We start from the raw sequence: 22,097 nt of genomic DNA on the forward strand, positions 1-22,097 counted from the left end.
ATATCTGTAATTTAAAAACATGTGAAAATGCAGAAACGATGAAGAAGCTGTGACGAAGGAGTATTATTCTACTGTGAATGAATCTGTCGGTTATTTCTAATGACACAATAAAAACATATCAACTGATAATGAAATGAGTTGAGTTGAGGGTCAACAGTTAAGTCCTCACAAGTATAATAATATATAAGGCAAGTTCAGCAGCACGTTTTAGAAGAAAACATTATAAAGAACATTTAAACAAAAACAAGTGTGTGTGTGTGTGTGTGTGTGTGTGTGTGTGTGTGTGTGTGTGTGTGTGTGTGTGTGTGTTGCTGCTCTGTGATTGGTTAGTTCCTGAGAGAGCTGCGTTCAGGAAAAGCGGCGCCGGGTTACACAGATTACATCATCACCCCATGACCTCACAATGGCCAATTCCCACAATGCCTCGTTCACAACAGTCCCAGAGCCGTCACACACACACACACACACACACACACACACACACTCACTGACCCTGCCCATTACCACAGAGGAATGTACCAACTGATCCTGACAAAACTAAACTGGGAGGACATGAAAAATATTTTCTTTTTCTCTCTCGTTTATTATCTGCCTCCTCCTGTCACTAACACACACACACACACACACACACACACACACACACACACACACACACACACACACACACACACACACACACACACACCCTCCCTTGTGTAATGCCTCTTCCTATCAATCAATATTTTCTCTTTCTCTCTCTTTCTGTATCCATCAATATCCACTCTAGCCAGCGTGGGTGGGGCGCTGGTTTCCATTTTAGGTGTTTAGGCCTGAGAGCGCGCGCACACGCGCACACACACACACACACACACACACACACACACACACACACACACACACACACACACACACACACAATAACACACACTAGTCTGCAGCTTCTTGCTCCAAGTTCACAGGTTACGACCATCTAAACCGTAAGTAGACGAGTTGTTTCCGAGGAATGTCTCGTCTATCTGATCCCTCACACACACACACACACACACACACACACACACACACACACACACACCTGAGCATGTTGAATAAGAGAGTAGAGTGCCATGTGTTTGTGTTTGTGTGGGCGTTTAAAAGACGCCAGAGAAAGTCAGTCCAGATGGCCGTAGAAGATTAAACACCATCTGTCAGCAAACGCCACACACACACACACACACACACACACACACACACACACACACACACACACACACACACACAGACACACACACACGACCACCATGATTAATTGAATGTGAAAAATGACTTCTCTAATAAGAGAATTCATTACATTCTCACATTTGTGATGAAGGTCTTTGTCTTTGGGGAGGAATGAATAATTTTAGTCTTTCTCTTCACAATCTGTCTGAAGAACAGGGTTCACATGTTGAGTCACACTTCTTTATTATGGGGGGAGGGAGGGGGAGTGAGGGTACAAGGGTACTACTACCACCACCACCACTACCACTACTATCACTACTGCTATCACTACTACTACTACTACTACTACTACTACTACCACTACTACCACTACTACTACCACTACTACAACTACCACTACTACTACCACTACTACTGCTATCACTACTACTACCACTACTACAACTACCACTACTACTGCTATCACTACTACTACCACTACTACAACTACCACTACTACTGCTATCACTACTACTACCACTACTACTACCACTACTACTACTACTACTACTACCACTACTACTACCACTACTACTACCACTACTACTACTACTACTACTACCACTACTACAACTACCACTACTACTACTGCTATCACTACTACTACCACTACTACTACCACTACTACAACTACCACTACTACTACCACTACTACTGCTATCACTACTACTACCACTACTACTACCACTACTACTGCTATCACTACTACTACCACTACTACTGCTATCACTACTGCTACTACTACTACCACTACTACTACCACTACTACAACTACCAACTACTACTACCACTATTACTGCTATCACTACTACTACCACTACTACAACTACCACTACTACTACCACTACTACTGCTATCACTACTACTACCACTACTACTACCACTACTACTACTACTACTACTACCACTGCTATCCCTACTACTACCACTACTACTACCACTACTACTGCTATCACTACTACTACCACTACCACTACTACAACTACCACTACTACTACCACTACTACTGCTATCACTACTACTACCACTACTACCACTACTACTACCACTACAACCACTTCCACTACCAATACTACTACCACTACTACCACTACTATCACTACTACTACCACCACTAATACTACTATCACTACTACTACCACTATCACTACTACTACCACTACAACTACCACCACTAATACTACTACCACTACTACTACCACTACTACTGCTATCACTACTACTACCACTACTACTACTACTACCACTACCACTGCTATCACTACTACTACCACTACAACCACTTCCACTACCAATACTACTACCACTACTACCACTACTATCATTACTACTACCACCACTAATACTACTACCACTACAACTACCACCACTAATACTACTACCACTACAACTACCACCACTAATACTACTACCACTACTACTACTACGTCCATGCTGCTGGCAGTGGTAAGCAGTGTTACTTAAGTCAAAAATAGCAATATGAGAGAGTAATACTCTGTAACAAGTATCAACAAGTAGTTTTATCATTAAATATACTTAGAGTACCAAAAGAAGATGCAATCATTGTGCAGAATGGCCCATTTCAGAAATATATTAGATATTATTATTTTTGAATTAATATTTTTACATATAGTATAATTATATTATATACATATATATATATATAAATAATAAATAATAAAATATTAAAATAATATAATTCTGAAATTATATTTATATAATATTTAATGATAGAAATAAATTATATATATATCAATTTATATTTGAAATGTATTTATATAATTTTGTATCAACTGTTGGTCCACACATGGAGCTCTCATGATCATTTATAAATCAACTTACTAAACATTAATGGACTAAAATATTCTTAAAGTGAGTGACCTCATCCTGGCTGCTAACATGATACTGCGTCTGTCCAACGCACACACACACACACACACACACACACACACACACACACACACACACAGACACACCAGATGGCAGCAGATGTTAGTTGGTCCCTTCAGAGAGCAGCGATGTTCATAACGCTGTCTGCAAACTGTTTTATGCCTCACTGGGGACATCAGAGTGTGTGTGTGTGTGTGTGTGTGTGTGTGTGTGTGTGTGTGTGTGTGTGTGTGTGTGTGTGTTGCCATCTTGCAGTCATATCCGAACAACCAGTGATGATGATGGGCATGTTATTGTGTGTGTTGCTCAAAGAGCATCAGACTCAACTGGGACTGTGAAGTAGGTGTGTGTGTGTGTGTGTGTGTGTGTGTGTGCTGTTGTACTTCTATCTTTATGAGGACATTTTAAAACTTAAGGATTTTTGGTTTTGAAGGTCTTTTATTTTGAAATGCTACATCAGAATGTCCTGGTTCTCGGTCTTCTATTAAGACTTGTCTTAATAGAAGACCAAACTGACCACTATTTTCACTATTGATTAATCTGCACATTATTTTACAGAATAGTCGATTTCTCTTCTTTTTCCACCTCATGACTTTGTCATCAGTCTGTAAAATGACAGACGATGGAGATAAATGCCTAAAATCTAAATATATTCAATTTACGATCACACATGAAGAAGAAAAGCATCAACTCTTCACTCTTAATTCAATGAGAGTCCTCACATGTATAGAAGAACCACACACACACACACACACACACACACACACACACACACACACACACACACACACACACACACACACAAGACTTTAGGCAGCGTGACACAGAGAGAAGGCCGCCTCATTACCCAATTTAACCTGAGACAACACACACACACACACACACACACACACACACACACACACACACACACACACACACACACACACACACACACACACACACACACACACAGTTGAGCCAGTGGAAAAGTCAAACTCACTCATTAACAGCTTTTTAATATATTCATCCTCACACACACACACACACACGATGTGACGTTCATACTGTTTCTAGCACATCTAGTTTCCTGCCTTAGAGTTTGTGTGCGTGTGTGTGTGTGTGTGTGCGTGTGTGTGTGCGTGTGTGTGTGCGTGTGTGTGCGTGTGTGTGTGCGTGTGTGTGTGTGCGTGTGTGTGTGTGCGTGTGTGTGTGCGTGTGTGTGTGCGTGTGTGTGTGCGTGTGTGTGTGTGTGTGCTGCAGACTCTGGAGAGTGAGGTAATGAGTGCTCAGCTCTTCTCAGACAGTAGATCCATAAGCCATCTCCTCTGCATTTAAAAATCGATGCTTGCAGCAGCCGTGCCTGCCTGCCTGCCTGCACACACACACGCGCACACACACACACACACACACACACACACACACACACACACACACACACACACACACACTTTGCCAGTAGGAGCACCCTTTAATCTAAGTAAAAATTCTGTTCTATTCAAGTGGAGACATCAGGCGTCTGACTCTGGGTTGCCGGATGCTAAACGCTCTACAGCGGTGATTCCCAACCATTAACACCAGGAGAGATGACCTCATAAGGATAGAAAACAACATGGAAACACAGTGGCACCAGTGCATGTCGGAAAATACTGGATCCAAGCTTGTAAAGATAGAAACATCTGACAAGTACCTCGTAGAATGTGAGTTAGTTAAAGCATCCACAGACAGAAGACATAAGATATGAGGTATAAGATATAAGATATGAGGTATAACATACAGATATGAGGTATAATATATAAGATAAGGGTCCATTGTGAGCGTTAGTTCCACAACAATAAGAGAATGAAGTGGGACACTGTAAATAACAACATCTCATCCCAAAAATATCACATCACAAATAAACGGTGATATCGAGCCGAGCGGAATCTGAGGGAGGATTTCTATTATTTATAATTTTTTTGGGCTTTCAGATGACTCACGACTTTTAATAGTGAGCCTCACTACGCTTCCACTTTCATACCAGCAATCATCCTGCAGGAGGAGGAGTCAGAACATGATATCTATCATCAGAGCTGTGTGTGTGTGAACACACAAGGACACACACGTGTGGATGTGCAGAGGACCGGAAGGGCTCGTCAATAACACACACACACACACACACACACACACACACACACACACACACACACACACACACACACACACACACACACACACACACACACAGAGTGAGTTCAGAGTATATTCAGTACAAACAGCGCTGGAAGTGTTTACAACAAGCTCCACTAAATGTCAGAGAATAACAGAAAACCTCCAAACAGTCTGGAGTCTCTGTTTGACGAGCACTTAAATGAGGAGGAGGAGGAGGAGGAGGAGGAGGAGAGGAGGACTTACGGTGCAGAGAGGCATTGAGTCGTCATCGCCCACCAAGTCCTCTGGATCATGATGTGCGTCCTGTAATCACACACACACACACACACAGAGGTGACACATTAGCACGTCCTGCAGGTTGAAACATGTCCGACCTGCCGTGAGAGCTGAAGACACGTCGCTGTGAAACACGACCGTCCACGACAGAAGATCTGTGCTCCATATTTAAAATGTAGACATGTTGCTGTCTGCTGTGACTCGTTCTCACATGTTAGAAAGTGAGCGACCAACAGTCCAAACACTGGTTATCAGCTGCTGAAAACTGGTTATCAGCTGCAAGAATCAGAGAAAGGCTGTCAACGCTCTGCTAGTTGGTTTCTGAAATCAGAGGAAACATGGAACACAGAGTGGAACACAACGTGGAACACAACGTGGAACACAGAGCGGAACACAACGTGGAACACAGAGCGGAACACAACGTGGAACACAGAGCGGAACACAACGTGGAACACAGAGCGGAACACAACGTGGAACACAGAGCGGAACACAGAGTGGAACACAGAGTGGAACACAACGTGGAACACAGAGTGGAACACAACGTGGAACACAGAGCGGAACACAACGTGGAACACAAAGCGGAACACAACGTGGAACACAGAGCGGAACACAACGTGGAACACAGAGCGGAACACAGAGTGGAACACAGAGCGGAACACAGAGTGGAACACAGAGTGGAACACAGAGCGGAACACAGAGTGGAACACAACGTGGAACACAGAGTGGAACACAGAGCGGAACACAGAGTGGAACATAAATCTGTGTCATAAACGTGTCTTTCTTTCTTTCTTTCTTTCTTTCTTTCTCTCGAGCTGAGCTGATTACACATATATTACACATGTTTGGTGTGATTCTCTTTTCAGATTTCAAACCACTTTTAAGAAATCTGGAGGAAGCACTTTATGATTTGTGTTCATTTGAATGTCTGTCTGTCTGTATATAGTGTATATAGTGTATGTATATAGTGTATATAGTGTATGTATATAGTGTATATAGTGTATGTATACAGTGTATATAGTGTATGTATATAGTGTATATAGTGTATGTATACAGTGTATATAGTGTATACAGTGTATATAGTGTATGTATACAGTGTATATAGTGTATGTATATAGTGTATATAGTGTATGTATATAGTGTATATAGTGTATGTATACAGTGTATATAGTGTATACAGTGTATATAGTGTATGTATATAGTGTATATAGTGTATGTATACAGTGTATATAGTGTATACAGTGTATATAGTGTATGTATACAGTGTATATAGTGTATGTATACAGTGTATATAGTGTATACAGTGTATATAGTGTATACAGTGTATATAGTGTATGTATATAGTGTATATAGTGTATGTATACAGTGTATATAGTGTATACAGTGTATATAGTGTATGTATACAGTGTATATAGTGTATGTATACAGTGTATTAATCCAGAGTTTAGGTCTATGAAGACAGTCACCATGCTGTCACATCGAGGACGTCTGCTTCCTACCTCCCTGCTTTGTGTTTCACTCTGTGCTACAGAGAACTCGCTGAGTAGGCGTCTTTTATTTTGAAGTCTCTCTCCCGCCGCCTGTGACGGAGGAATCAAATAAATAAATCAAAGGAAAGGAAGTCTCCAGACGGTCACAGCGTGAGGTTCATTTATTAAGGTCACCAAACTCTGACCGTCTACCTCGTCTGCTGAACGAGTGTTGGTTACATAAGCAGGATCGGTCTGCTTTACTGAACAACAGCTGTGATTCAGACACCGATAGCACCCACACTACCGCTGTAAACAACAACAAGAAGGACAACAACAACAAGAAGGACAACAAGAGAGAGAGAGAGAGAGAGAGAGCATCACGAGGATTCACTGTGCTGGAAGTGCAGCGCAGGGAGGATAAGTGAGGAGAGAGAGGGAGGGGAGAGAGGGGGGGGGGGGAGAGGGAGAGGGAGAGAGAGAGGGAGAGAGAGATAGAGAGAGAGAGAGAGAGAGAGAGAGAGAGAGAGAGAGGGAGAGAGAGGGAGAGAGAGAGAGAGGGAGAGAGGGAAAGAGAGAGAGAGAGATAGAGAGAGAGAGAGAGACAGAGAGATAGAGAGGAGAGAGATAGAGAGACACAGAGAGGAGAGAGAGAGAGAGAGGGAGAGAGAGACAGAGAGAGACAGAGAGAGAGAGAGATAGAGAGAGAGATAGAGAGAGAGAGAGAGAGAGAGAGAGAGAGAGAGAGGGAGAGAGAGACAGATGGGTGGATTATAGTTAGAAAGAGGGAGAAAGATGCAGAGGTGGAAGGTGAGGGAGAGGACAGAGTCCTAGAGGAAGAGGAAGATAAGCTCAGGTTTAAGTCTGATCCGTGATTATTAAATGTTCAGTTTGACACACTTTTAAATCCTCTCCTTTTATCTAAATATGTCCAAAAGATGTAAACTAAAGGTAAACATCTGTAAAGGAACGGACAAAGCAGTGTGTCAGTGTGATGCTGAGTTCACACCAAACGCAGCGCAAATTATTCGTGAATCGATTTGTGGTCATTCGCGCCAAAGAGGGGGCGTGGCTTATCGCCCTGGAAGCCGTTATTAACTTAAGCCTAAAGAGATTTCATGTGATTTAACTGCAATAAACGGACATAAAGAGACGCCGAAAAACACTCAACATAACGACATCTAGACGTAAATACGGCAGCGTCTATTCATTGTTTGTACCGTATGGTTTACACACACACACACACACACACACACACACACACACACAGTTTGGCTTGGTCTCTATTGATACGGTATTTACTTCCTGATTCAACGTCACTGATGACAGGTGGAGCATCTCAACGCTGATAGGCTATCGCACGGCAGCGTCACGCCATTTTTGGCGCAATTTTGGCACAATTTTGGCACAATTTGGGCACAATTTGGGCACAATTTGGGCACAATTTAGGCACAATTTTGGCGCCATTTGCGCATTCGCGTCACTCCAGTGTCATGGCGTCTCTGCATAGACTTTGATGTCATGTGCTAAGAAGCAGACACTATTGTTATTCTTTGTCTTACTCTGATTTGGGGCGATGATCGCGCTTTAAGATTTGGAACTAATCTTCACATAATTGTGGGTGTTTTTTTGGGGGGAAATGTAAACAGGAAGTATAAAGCTGCAGTGGAGTCAGGTAATTGGCTGATCGGTACCAACTTTTTGGGCCATATTTTGGGCAAATTGGCCCCATTAAAAGTATGCGGAATGAGCCCCGATCAGCTGTTATTTACAGAGTACACACGTCTGTACAGACACTGAAGAAGACTCAAACACGTGATGAAGTTCTGCAGGGATCAGCAGGGCCTCCTATGGTGTATAAGCAGGTTCATAGGAGTTTATTAGCGCATAGACATCATGAATAAGGACTTCCTCAGACAGAGAGAGTTCATCCTGTCTATATGATCACATTTGACTCAGAGAACTGTGGCAATCAGGTGGTGGTAAAGCACCGTGATTACATTAACTACACCCACTGACTTCCTGCTCCTGAAGCTCGGAGCGCATCGTGTCTGCAGCACGAAGACATCGGATCATTCACGGGCGTTTATTAATAAGCGCCGTAACACGATATCGACACGCAGAACGTCTGCAGGGCTGAAGGGCCGCAGCAGAACGAGCTCCGCCCTCTTTGCTGTACACTAAGAGAAGCTCAGCGAATGCTGCGTAGCACCTTGTCTATAATAGATGCTCAACACCATGTTCACTCACCAGATGTAAGTTCTACTTCTTCAAGAAGAAAGAGTCAACTTGAGAGAGACTGACGCCAATATTCAGCCTCAGTGGAGCCAGAAACGTGTTCCTGGAACAGAGACGTTATTCTCATTCCTCTGAGCTAAAGCTGAGAGATCATGGTCATTATGGACTCATTTGCATATTTTTGTAGATTCATTGATTAATCAAAATGTCACAAAAGGGTCGAAAATGACATTTAAAATTGTTTGTTTCGTCCAAAAAGAAGCTGTTGGCATTTTGCCTTGTCCACCGTGGACAGACCCAGATCCTCCAGCAGAGACCCGGTCCACCGTGGACAGACCCAGATCCTCCAGCAGTGGACAGACCCAGGACGTATCGCTGGACCCGCTGGAGGGAAGGGAGGCCACGGGAGAACCAGAACCAGGACTGAGAGGGTTCAGACTGTCAGACCCTGCTGCAGTAGAATGAGAGGTTTTCTAAAAGGGACTCAGAGACACTACAGCTTTAGTCCACAGGGACCAACAGAACCAACAGAACCAACACTACGCTAAAGTTCCTCACAGTGACTTTAAGGTTGTAGTTGTTTTGTATTTGGATGAACTGGCCCTTTAAATACGGGTGATTAATCCACCAGGAGACAAGTCCATCAAAGGAAATGTTTGATAATAGCTTCAGTTCCATTTCATATTTGATAAAAAGCTGAATATCTCAGGCTCTTTGGCGGTTGGTTGGATAAGAAAGGCTAATTGAAAGGATCTCCTTAAAGCCCTAGAGGAGGTTTGGGGCACGTTTCCATTTGTAAAGCACTTCCTTGGTGCTTCAGCAAACATTTAGGCGTGCAGAGTGCCTGTTCACCGCTGCAGCCATCTTGATCTACCCTCGCCTGTGAGCTCCGCCCCTCTCTTTGTACCGTGTGCTGAATGAACTTGTCTGCAGGGCGAAAGAGAATCATACAGAATCATCTCTTGTTCATTCCACAACTGCAACCACTGACTCCTCTGTGGCCTAGAAAAGCTTACGGCACACATCGCTTCACGAAGACCTGGAGGTGTTACACAGAGGAGGGGGGGGGGGGGGGGGGGTTCATTGACGTGAGTGTCAGCAGGACAGTGAGGTGAGAAGTGGCCGCGTGGGAAAAAAGGTACGAGCAGAAAGACAGAAGAAGAAGAGAGAGAAGACCTCAGTGACTCACAGTTCCATTATTCACTGTCTGAGTGACAGACACACACACACACACACACACACACACACACACACACACACACACACACACACACACACAGCGAGATTTCTCCATGCAGCCCTTGTGACATCTCATACAGGAAGTGGACACACACACACACACACACACACACACACACACACATATATAGACGTAAGCTCTTCCTGAATCATGCGGCCGCTGTGGCTCCGCCTCCTGCTTCTTTTATCAAGATTCAAAAACTTGAAGGAAGGAAGAACTGGAAAAACACACACACACACACACACGTACACACACACACACACACACACACACGTACACACACTACACACACACACACACACACACACACACACACACACGTACACACACTACACACACACACGTACACACACACACACACACACACACACACACGTACACACACACACACACACACACACACACACACACGTACACACACACGTACACACACACACACACACACACACACGTACACACACTACACACACACACACACACACACACACACACGTACACACACACACATGCAGAAGAAGCTGGTTTTGGTTCAATCTCGTGTCTCAACTTTAACTTTAACTTTAACTTTAACTTTCAGAGCGTTGTTGTTGTTGTGTTGTTGTTGTGTTGTTGTTGTTGTGGTACGCAGCGCTGTGCTCAGAGAGCGATCTTATTGTCACATTGTTACCGTAGAGCTGAAACGATGCGTCTCTACACATGAAACAGATCGTCTATCTCAACACGCTCTGGTCCCAGCTGCTTCGTTTTCAGAGGATTTGCTGCTCTTTACTTTCTCGTCTGAGAGTTATTTGCATGTTTTGGGTTTTTTGGACAGAGAAAACAAGACAATAGAAGACGTCTCATACACTAACTTTCATTTTAGAGACACACAATCCATCTAAAGTGTTCACAAAGCCTCCATACAGAACACCTGGTGGTGTTTTAAGTACATCTTGTACGTCTTTAATTGTGTATAGAAAAGAACTTTTGTTGTTTTTAAATGTCATTTATAAATAAACTGACAAATAAATCCACAAAGTGACTCGTAGTGACTTCTTAATGCTTTCTTATGATTTTGATCTGATTGTAATCATTCCATAAAGTGACATATGGAGCTTTTTAAATCTATTTTCATCTAATTTTCCGTCCCAGCAGCAGCTTTTAGACTAGAATAACGTTCAATTAGTGACTTTAAGGTGTCTTATAATGCTGTATAGAGTATTTAATGTGATGTGGCGTCTCTATAGCAACGGTATAATAAACATGTAATAGTGACTTTAAGGTGTCTTATAATGCGTTATAGTCCCTGAAGAAGCTTTATAATCATAAGGTAACAGTGAGTGTGAGGGGTCTTCATAACACACCCTGTGTATTTCTACACTACCTGTCAGTCAGTGAGACAGGAGGACAGACAGACAGACAGAGTGTTTAATGAAGGTCTCACCTCTCTGGTCAGTGAGACAGGAGGACAGACAGACAGACAGAGTGTTTAATGAAGGTCTCACCTCTCTGGTCAGTGAGACAGGAGGACAGACAGACAGACAGACAAAGTGTTTAATGAAGGTCTCACCTCTCTGGTCAGTGAGACAGGAGGACAGACAGACAGACAGAGTGTTTAATGAAGGTCTCACCTCTCTGGTCAGTGAGACAGGAGGACAGACAGACAGACAGACAAAGTGTTTAATGAAGGTCTCACCTCTCTGGTCAGTGAGACAGGAGGACAGACAGACAGACAGACAAAGTGTTTAATGAAGGTCTCATCTCTCTGGTCAGTGAGACAGGAGGACAGACAGACAGACAGACAAAGTGTTTAATGAAGGTCTCACCTCTCCGGTCAGTGAGACAGGAGGACAGACAGACAGACAAAGTGTTTAATGAAGGTCTCACCTCTCTGGTCAGTGAGACAGGAGGACAGACAGACAGACAAAGTGTTTAATGAAGGTCTCACCTCTCTGGTCAGTGAGACAGGAGGACAGACAGACAGACAAAGTGTTTAATGAAGGTCTCACCTCTCCGGTCAGTGAGACAGGAGGACAGACAGACAGACAAAGTGTTTAATGAAGGTCTCACCTCTCCGGTCAGTGAGACAGGAGGACAGACAGACAGACAAAGTGTTTAATGAAGGTCTCACCTCTCCGGTCAGTGAGACAGGAGGACAGACAGACAGACAAAGTGTTTAATGAAGGTCTCACCTCTCCGGTCGGCCCCCCCAGAGCCATCTTCTGCCAGGGATCCGCCAGCTGAGCCAGAGGCATCTTGTCCTCCCTGAGCTTTCTACTTTTTCCTCTCTTTCTTCTTCTTCCTCTTTAATTCCTGTTTTCAGCCACCGGTTCTCCGTCACCTCCCCTCGGTCGACACTTCCTTCCTTCCTTTCTTTTCCTTCTTCCTTGTCCACCTTTTTTTTTAACGAAAGGGTTTTTTTTTATTTCCTGTGTGGAACCGAACCGCTCGCGGAGCTCCGCCGAACGACCGAGCAGAGCCGAGCCGAGCGAACACCTTCTAATTCCGGATCTGCAGCGGCGCTGAGACCGCCCCTTCCTCCGGAGAGACCGACACGAGAGAGAAACAGGACGGAAACTGATCGACTCTCTCTCACACACTCTCACACTCACACACATACACACACACACACGCGCACACACGCACACACACACACACACACACACACTTCCGTTGTTTCCCAATATGGCGGCCGGTGTCAGCTTACCTGTCCGTCAGACCGCCGCGTCATGCCTGCGTCACGCCAGTAGGCGGCTTCCTTTAGATAACAAGAGAAGTGAAGTAAAGTTTGGCATATTATTAATTTATATATATATATATATATATATAAATATATATTTATATAAATTATATATATTTATATTTAAATATATATATATGTTTATATATTTACATATATTTACATTTATATATAGTCAAGATTGACAAGTCCCCAGTCCTGAACTTTGAGTTTAGTCATAATGCTCTTCACCAGCCATAAAGCATCTTAACAGAGTAATAACGTATTCAGTATTACATTCAGTAGTGCTGACATTGCACTTTCATGGTATTCAGCACTTGTTGATATCGTCTCCAGTGTATATATTTGAGCGTAGTTATCGTGGTACATTGAATTGATAGTAACTCTTGTGTACTGGTGATGCAGCTCTCTTCATTCACTACTCATAAAGTATAGATAGTTTTACAGCCCGGTAGTGACATCTAGTGGTCAGTGGAGGAAGTATCAGATTACTAAAGTTATAATACCGCACAGTAAAAATACTCCGTTACAGTAAGATGTTCCTTCAGTAAAAGTATGTCAGTAAAGTAACTAAAGCGGTCAGATACATGAAATGCAATAAAAGTACAACATGTACCTCTGAGGTGTAGTACTATAAAAAGTACATTATGTCGTGTTCTAGAAGTATAAAGTACCATGTAAAGAAAAGACTCAAACAGTATTAATCTTCACGTCCTTAATTTATTTATTTTTCAGTCTCTCTGTTCAACATAAATGAAGTAAAGCTTTAAACTCTCTCTCTCACTCTCACACTCTCTCTCTCTCACACACACACACACACACACACACACACACACACACACACACACACACACACACACACACACACACACACACACACACACACACACACACACACACACACACACACACACACACACACACACACACACACACACACACACACACACACACACACACACACACACACAAATACTTCAGTACATCCGTCCTCCAGCAGAGAAGTACTCTGAATCTTTAGTGTTTTCACACTTTTCAACAAACTCACATTATTGTACTTCTTCTGGTAGGAAGACAGTATTTGGAAAGTTCAAGTACTTCAGTGAAGCTGGATGGAAAAGTAAAGTATTTTCTCTGAAGTACTTCTGGATAAATCTAATGGATTTGATGCACTGATCAACAGTCATCTCAATAATAATAATAATAATAATAATAAGAAGAAGAAGAAGAAGTCCTCACATTAAACTCAAATAAATACACGGACTAATATGCAGCTTACCAGCAAGTACTCTGATCTTTTACTTCAGAGAAGTTTTGAATGCAGCACTTTTACTTGTCAGAGTATTTCTACTTATGCTGAAGTACATCTGCAAAAAGTATCAGCATCAAAATATACTTGTAGTACTAAGAAGGACATTTCAGAATATTATAATTATTATTTTGACCACTTTATACATTGTGTAGCTTAGTCTGTAATAATGCATCTTGTATGATTCATTGATAATAGTTTGTATTTATCTAAGAAGTACAATATTTCCAGTATAAAGTAACAGGATTACTTCAGTTAAATCACTCAAAAGTGTCCTTTAGTACACGACTTGAGTAAATGTACTTGGACTTAGTGTATTCTTTAGACACAAAAACACAGTGAAGCCTTTCCTGCTGCTGAAGGTCCAGAGAGTGAAGGTCCAGAGAGTGAAGGTCCAGAGTGCTTCTTCAGAGTCGCTGCTTTCTTCAAGCAGAATCCACATTTTAGGAACATTTAAAAGAAGCTAGAAACGCTCCTAAAAGAGGAGGCGTTTAAAACAGATGCCATGTTGGATGACAGAGGAAACCCAAGTTTTGTGCGTATAATAAGCAGCCCTGAATATAAATATATACACACACATTTAAAAAGTACACACAGACTCTGACCACAGATCTCTGGCAGCAGCACGATGGCTTTACAACAACACTAACAGACAAATAATAAATACATTTCTATATAAAACTATGAATAAATAACACGGGCAGGTTTCAGGTCAAAGTCCCATGAAGGTGCGGAATGATGAACAAATGAAGGGAGGAGGTGCTGAGTGTGTGTGTGTGTGTGTGTGTGTGTGTGTGTGTGTGTGTGTGTGTGTGTGTGTGTGTGTGTGTGTGTGTGTGTGTGTGTGTGTGTGTGTGTGTGTCTAGCTGACAGACTTGAGTTGGACCCAGGCGTTGGTCCCGCGGACCTCCAGCGGCGGGTCGTTGCTGTAGATGTGGTTGCAGAGCTCCTCCAGCGGAGGCTCTGGGTCCGATGTGGCGAACTGAGCCGCCTCCTCCACCTCCTTGCGGATCGCTACGTCCATTTCCTGACGGGACAGAGAGAGAGACTCTTATTATGGGATGTATACATACTCAACTAACTACTAAAGATCAAATACAATAAAGACAGAACGGATCATGTATGAAAAGAACTCATTTCATTTGGATTTCCATCTGAGCTTCTTAAATTTAACTTATTGAGTTATTCTGCATCTTTTTAGAGGCTCTTTGAAGTCACAGGATTTTTATTTTGATAACAGCCAAAAAACCCCAAACATCAGATATTCATATTTAAAACATGTGGTTCAGCGTTTCCGTTTCCTCCAACTTCACTCGAGAACACGACCGTTTCTCACCAAACTCCTCAAGATGTTCTCCAGAAAGTCTGAAGTACGATCGTCTGAGCAAACGTTTATTAGAGACGTGACGAATGTTCTAATGTGGCCGATTATGAAGAGATTTAAATCAGACGTTCATCTGAAGGGTTAAAACACGTAAACAAAGTAAAGCTCCACAGAGCGGCTGTTTGACTTTTTTTTGTCCATCCATCCTTTATTATCTGAAGTAGTATCTATCCCAAGGACCCATCCAGATAGTGAGTGAGTGAGTGAGTGAGTGAGTGAGTGAGTGAGTGAGTGAGTGAGTGAGTGAGTGTGAGCACCTTGAACTCCTCTACTGACGCCATGTTGTTGCTGAGCATGCGCTCCTTCAGCATGCTGATGGGGTCGCTCTTACTGCGCACTTCCTGGATCTCGTCCCGCGTGCGGTAGCTACAGGAAGTGACATCACACCGTCAGAACAAACCCAAACTTCCCTTCATGAACAGGAAGTTACCAAACTAATAACAACGTGGGCGTAGTTTAATATCCGACAGATGGTTTATGATCAGAGGTAATAAAAAAAACTATTACCTGACGCCTGGGTCACTCATGCTGTGTCCATGGTAACGGTAGGTCTGCAGCTCCATTACGATTGGACCCTGAAAACACAACAAGTCATCGGCCATCATGATGATGATGATAATAATAATAATAATAATAATAATAATAATAATAATCAGCTTCATCTCTCTGAGCTGGAGCGACACGTCAAGCTTTGAAACCATGAATTCACGCGATCACAGCTGGATCTCAAACCAGAGAAAGGAAAACAATATTTTGGGTTCAACTCCTCACGAAGCTCTCCACCTGTTCACCAGCTCACCTTTCCAGAGCGGCAGTGGTCTGCAGCAAACCTGGTGGCCTCTCTGACGCACAGGACGTCCATCCCGTCCACCTAGAGGACGAGGACACGCGGTCAAAACAAACACCGACAACCGTCTCTGTTCAGAGCTGTCCGTCGTTCATCTCATAGAAGACGTAACGGTCTCACTACTTGTACTTCATGCTGTTTGTCTGCAGTATCATACATGAGCATCAGACAGCTGAATGGATGTTCACACCTGCAACTGCCAGGACGGAGGTCCAGCCTCCTCCTGTTATAGTCTGGGTTCATACAGGCCAGCTGCAGCGTACGGTCCGACAGACACACTGCAGCTACCGCCCAAGACCTCCTCTGTGTGTGTGTGTGTGTGTGTGTGTGTGTGTGTGTGTGTGTGTGTGTGTGTGTGTGTGTGTGTGTGTGTGTGTGTGTGTGTGTGTGTGTGTCTCACTCTGATCCCTGGTATGTAGTCTCCTCTCTTGTAGTAGTCGGTGCTGGCTGAAGCCCTCTCCACCGACGTGCCCATGCCGTACTTGTTGTTCTCGCAGACGAAGATGCACGGCAGCTTCCACAGGGCGGCCATGTTGAAGGCCTCAAACAGCTGGCCCTGATGGGATCAGAGGAGAGGGGGAGGGGTTGAGTTAAAGTATTCGTATGATGTCTTTTTTCTTTTCTTTTTTTTTTAAGAAGTGGGCGGGATGTTTACCTGATTGGCCGCCCCGTCTCCGTAGAGTGAGACGCACACCTGGTTGTTGCCTTGGTACTGACAGGCCAGAGCGATGCCGGCTCCCAGAGGAGCCTGAGCGACGGACAGAGGAGTTTAATCCAACAGCACCGACGAGACGGTTTAGAGACAGTGTGGTGGTATGAGGTACTACACCTACCACCTTACAGTATATAATACATCTTATTATATTAATTTCTGGAGAGGTCACCTGTGCGCCCACGATGCCGTTTCCTCCGTAGAAATGTGGAGCGTACATGTGCATGGAACCGCCCTTTCCTTTGGCCACGCCCCCTTTACGACCTGAGGAGAGATGGTTAAATAAATAAATATATACTGTATTTCACGACAGCAGCATTTGTGGTACAGGTAAAGCAATACAAAATAAGGGTATAAAATATTAAATAAATATAAAAATGAAATAGAACAATATTAAATTAACTAAAATAAATGCACGATTGCTCCACACAGTCTTCAGGTTTTGAAACCTCTCACCCGTGAGCTCGGCCAGGATCTCTTTGACGGAGATCCCGCGGGTGTAGGTGTAGCCGTGGGCGCGGTAGGCGGTGATCAGGTGATCAGAGGGGTTGATGGCGGCCTCGATGCCGACGGCACACGCTTCCTGTAGGAGGAGGAGGAGGAAGAGGAGGAGGAGGAGGAAGAGCATGAGGACAGACGGGTAGAAGAGCCACGGGTTAAATACCAAAATAAACGACTGGTGGAACTGCACCGCTACGAATCCACTAAATTAAATGACAGATTTCTCTTTTCTCGTGTTTTAACACAATTTATCTGAACTTCATTTCTCTGTCCGTCATAAAGAAGGACCAGTGTTTATTACAGTACATCTGTAACGTGCTTTTTTGTGTATGAAGGAATTTAAATATAAAGAATGTGATTCTCGGGTAGTTTTCCAGCGGTCAAAACGTCCTCACAGGAATATTAACAGTGAGAGTGAACTCTTTAACTGCTATCTGGTCACCTGTCCGTCGTACAGGTGACAGAAGCCTCTGATGATCTTCTGTTTGTAGAGCTGATCGGCTTTGAGCTCCATGCGCCTCACGGTCTGCATGACGCGGTAATACTGCAGACCCTGATCCCGGGTCAGCTCCGCCCGCACCGGAGGACCCTCCTCCAGACGGTGCACGTCGCACGTCTACCAGAAACAGGAATATTAGATTCTGTAGTCTAGGAAGCGGATCACGAGCGCTTGATGCAGCCGAGTTTGTAGAGCTTAAAGAGTGCATAAGAACTACTTTCAGAGCGGTTTGGACTCACCTTGATGTCAAAGGTCGCCTGTGAGGTGAAGTCAGCGAAGGAGCGAGAAACCACGACTCTGGCACCCTGAAAAAAAAAACCAAATTTAACACAATAAACATCATAAAACATCATAAAACACATTAAACGCATGAAGCACAGAGAGGAAACAGCTCTTCCACACAGATGAAGGCTGCCCTCCTCTTCACAGCAGGTCCAGGGTCAGTGTGTGTGTGTGTGTGTGTGTGGGGGGGGTGGGGGGATCAGGTTTGGGGGTCTGGTGGTTCAGGCTGGACTGGACTACTACAGCGGTCTGTGACGTGGGGGGGAGGGGGGGTCAGTAACAGGGTGGGAGAATAACAGCAGCCGAATCTTTCAAAACATAAACTGGTTCTGGGAGAAATAAAAAGTTAAATCTTTTATTTAACATCACTGCTGTTCAATAAATTATTACAATAGAAACGGCAGATTTGATGAAAAAATTCTATATTTTGTAGATATATTTTAATCATAAAAGATATTTACAGGAGAGGAGATATTTACAACATTACTGCTTTATTCTGAGCCCATTTTAGTGAAACTAACAGAAGAAAGTTCATTCTGTGTGAATAAAAAGAAATATCTAAAGTGTGATTATTTTGACCGGTGTTGAGATGTGATTTGTGATGTTAGAGGGAACAACATAATTAAAATGATTACGGTGTGATTTCTTCTGATTCTTGGCGTTAAATTAAAGTGAATTCTCTCATCGCTTCACTTTAAGCAAACAAAAAACACGTCGACATAAATCGTGTCATTAATCGAGCAAATGTGCCAAATATTCTCTGATTATAGTTTTTAGGTTTTGCAGCTTTATTTATATATATATATATATATATATATATATATATATATATATATATATATATATATATATATATAAATGATATATTTTGTTTTTTTTTGAAAATATTAGTAAGCTCAGGGAAGTTGTATTTAAATGTAAAGATCAGGAATTAAATGATTGTTAGCAGACAGTTATTACAGTAAATCCATAAAATGATAAACGTTAAAAACAAACATCTGAGATTCACAATTTAAATATGAGATTTTACTTCTTTAACATCTGCAGTGACTTCTTAGATTTCCCAGAGAGAGAAACAAAAGAAAAGACAGAACCAGAACCAGTCTGAACACAGAACCAGTCTGTATAGAGCCAGTAGCTGAGAGAGGTTAGTTCTCTTTACTTGATGTTAGAACACACGTTAGGATTCCCGCCCCTGTTAGTGATCACACATGGAGGCTCCAGCGCTCTTACTGGTCCGTCTAGCTGGTCTAGCTGGTCGGTCTGGGCGCTAGCTAACACTCTAGTACTGACTGGTGGTGGTTTGGGTGGTTGCCGCCGGGTCTGTGCCAAGGCGGGCGCCGCCGGAGAGGTTACACTGACGTACTCTGACAGGTCAACCAGCAACTGGGGGAACACAGGAGCCAACCAATCAGACCAGAGCACAGCCAGAGGAGGCCTACAGGGTCTACAGCATGGACACACACACACACACACACACACACACACACACACACACACACACACACACACACCTCTGGAGGCTAAAACAAGCAGTAAACACATGGAGTCTGGCCCAACAGTGTCTACACTTCACCTGATATTCTTTAATTGGCACAACATTTTAAATACCTTTTAGACACGCATTATATCAGATAGATAGATACACACACACACACACACACACATGTTGTGCCAGTGTTGAATATCTCTGGGACGGCTGATAACGAGGTGTAACCGTGCCACAGATCAGCTGACTACATCCTAAACACCATCAGTGTGTAAAGAACACAAAACACACACACACACACACGTCTGATGTTCAGAACACACGTTTACAACTTAAAAAGCACATCTTAACACAGTGAAACAGCTGATTGGTTGTAATGTAACATCTATGGTGTTGTATTTTAAAAACTCACTGCAGACAAACATCAGCAGAGCAACGAGCTGCTTACCTCAGACACTGTTTGGGCTCCCTGGGGTTCAGGTGGGGGAGGGGGGGGGGGGGAGAGAAGCAAGACATGAATAGAGATTGTTCTGTGCGTGTGTCTGTGTGTGTGTGTGTGTGTGTGTGTGTGTGTGAGTGAGTGTGGAGGAAGCCCAAGGGGAGGGCGAAAGCAAGAGCTCTGCTTTTTTCTTTAAACACAAAGCCATAACAACAACAGAGTTCCTGCAGTCACGCGTTTGTTTTTAGGATCATCTTTTGATACTTATGTGCAGAATTTATACATTCATAAAACTAATTAGAGCTGATGAATGACTGTAGGATCCCTGCTGCCACTGAACCACAACACAGCATGCAGTCACCAGAGTACTTTAAAGTGCCGAACCTTTAAGAGTACTTCTACACTGAGGTACTACTACTTTTACTTAAGTAAAGTAACTCTGAGTATCGTTACTTCCTCCACTAATGCTAACCAGTGGAAGCTAAATTTAGCCTTTAATTGGTTAAAGTTTAAACTCGATATTTATCACACCCGTGCATCTTAAATCAATAAAGCTGCTCGAGGAAGGCAAACCACGGACTAGTTAATCTTAAATGAATTAAACATTAACTGTAGAGAAAGAAAAGTGAAAAGAGAGACAGCAAGAGTCAAACTAGCCGCTGATGCTAACATGCGCGCAAGGTCAGCTCCAACCAGCCAAACAAATCCAAAGCTAGCTAGCTAGCCGTTAGCATGAGCTGAGAAACGAGCACAAACTCGACATCGACCCAGAAACCTCACTCACCACATTCCTGCCAGTGATCCTACACAGTGCGTTAGAGATAATGGTCAACATGTTTTGCATGCTAGTGGACGGAGAGCCGGCTCTTAAAGGATTACAACAGCGGATGTTAATCGCTGCTAAAGTGCTACTTCCGTGTTAGTGTCCGTGTGAGAAACGACGCCGGGTGGAACACTGATTAGCGTGGAATATTGGTTCCTAGAGGTTCATATAGCGGCACGGAAAATGCGATTTAAAAATATAATTTAATACGAAAATCAGTTTTTTATTTAAACCCCTAAAAACACAAACATTAATAAAAAATAAATAAAAGGAAATAGTCCGTGCCAATTATTAAAACAGTAATGTAGATACAAAGAGAAATCATTACATATAAGCACCTTCTTTATTAACAATAAATAAACTTAATTTAACTTAATTTGCTGTATACATATCGATACTTTATTATATTACAACTGAGAATATGACAGAAATACAGATAAATCAAATTCATATTTAAATAGACAAAACACATTTTAGATTTTTGTATTTTTATTTTGATACCAGGGGGCGAAGTGTCTGGGCTCAAAAGTGACTAAATGAATAAAATAATAATATATAATAAGTATGTAAAATAAAAAAATGTATACAGCATAAGAGCATGACTAATTAAACAATAAATAAGATCATATTTTAGCCCC

General features: G+C 42.8%; 2 protein-coding genes across 7 annotated transcripts in view; both read right to left on the reverse strand.

Annotated features, from left to right (window-relative positions):
* rps6ka3b (ribosomal protein S6 kinase, polypeptide 3b) overlaps window positions 1–13,117 on the reverse strand; it is a 41,565-nt gene extending 28,448 nt beyond the window's left edge. For both annotated transcript variants that reach the window (XM_068710280.1, XM_068710279.1), the window contains exons 1-2: window positions 12,627–13,117; window positions 5,479–5,538 (exon numbers count right to left, since the gene is read on the reverse strand). In XM_068710280.1, coding sequence (XP_068566381.1) covers window positions 5,479–5,538; window positions 12,627–12,689 — 123 coding nt within the window. In that variant the 5' untranslated portion in view covers window positions 12,690–13,117. The remainder of the gene's footprint in view (window positions 1–5,478; window positions 5,539–12,626) is intronic.
* A 768-nt stretch (window positions 13,118–13,885) lies between these two features.
* pdha1b (pyruvate dehydrogenase E1 subunit alpha 1b) lies at window positions 13,886–21,569 on the reverse strand. Of its 5 annotated transcripts, none has more exons than XM_068710283.1 (13): window positions 21,421–21,569; window positions 20,646–20,666; window positions 19,942–20,094; window positions 18,666–18,731; window positions 18,370–18,543; window positions 17,883–18,009; window positions 17,599–17,690; window positions 17,370–17,462; window positions 17,115–17,270; window positions 16,667–16,738; window positions 16,375–16,442; window positions 16,125–16,233; window positions 13,886–15,510 (listed from the first exon to the last, which is right to left on the reverse strand). In XM_068710283.1, exons 1-13 carry the CDS (start codon window positions 21,478–21,480, stop codon window positions 15,346–15,348), a joined length of 1,356 nt encoding a protein of 451 aa, XP_068566384.1. In that variant the 5' UTR covers window positions 21,481–21,569; the 3' UTR covers window positions 13,886–15,345. The 5 variants fall into 5 exon arrangements, with proteins under 5 accessions (XP_068566384.1, XP_068566382.1, XP_068566383.1 ...); XM_068710281.1 differs by having other exon boundaries at window positions 19,888–20,094; XM_068710282.1 differs by lacking the exon at window positions 20,646–20,666 and having other exon boundaries at window positions 19,888–20,094.
* Window positions 21,570–22,097: the final 528 nt, after the last annotated feature.

The sequence above is a fragment of the Cebidichthys violaceus genome, unplaced genomic scaffold (assembly GCF_023349555.1).
Source record: "Cebidichthys violaceus isolate CVI_PGR_0920_01 unplaced genomic scaffold, fCebVio1.0.p SCAF_15, whole genome shotgun sequence".
Classification (NCBI taxonomy): Eukaryota; Metazoa; Chordata; class Actinopteri; order Perciformes; family Stichaeidae; genus Cebidichthys; species Cebidichthys violaceus.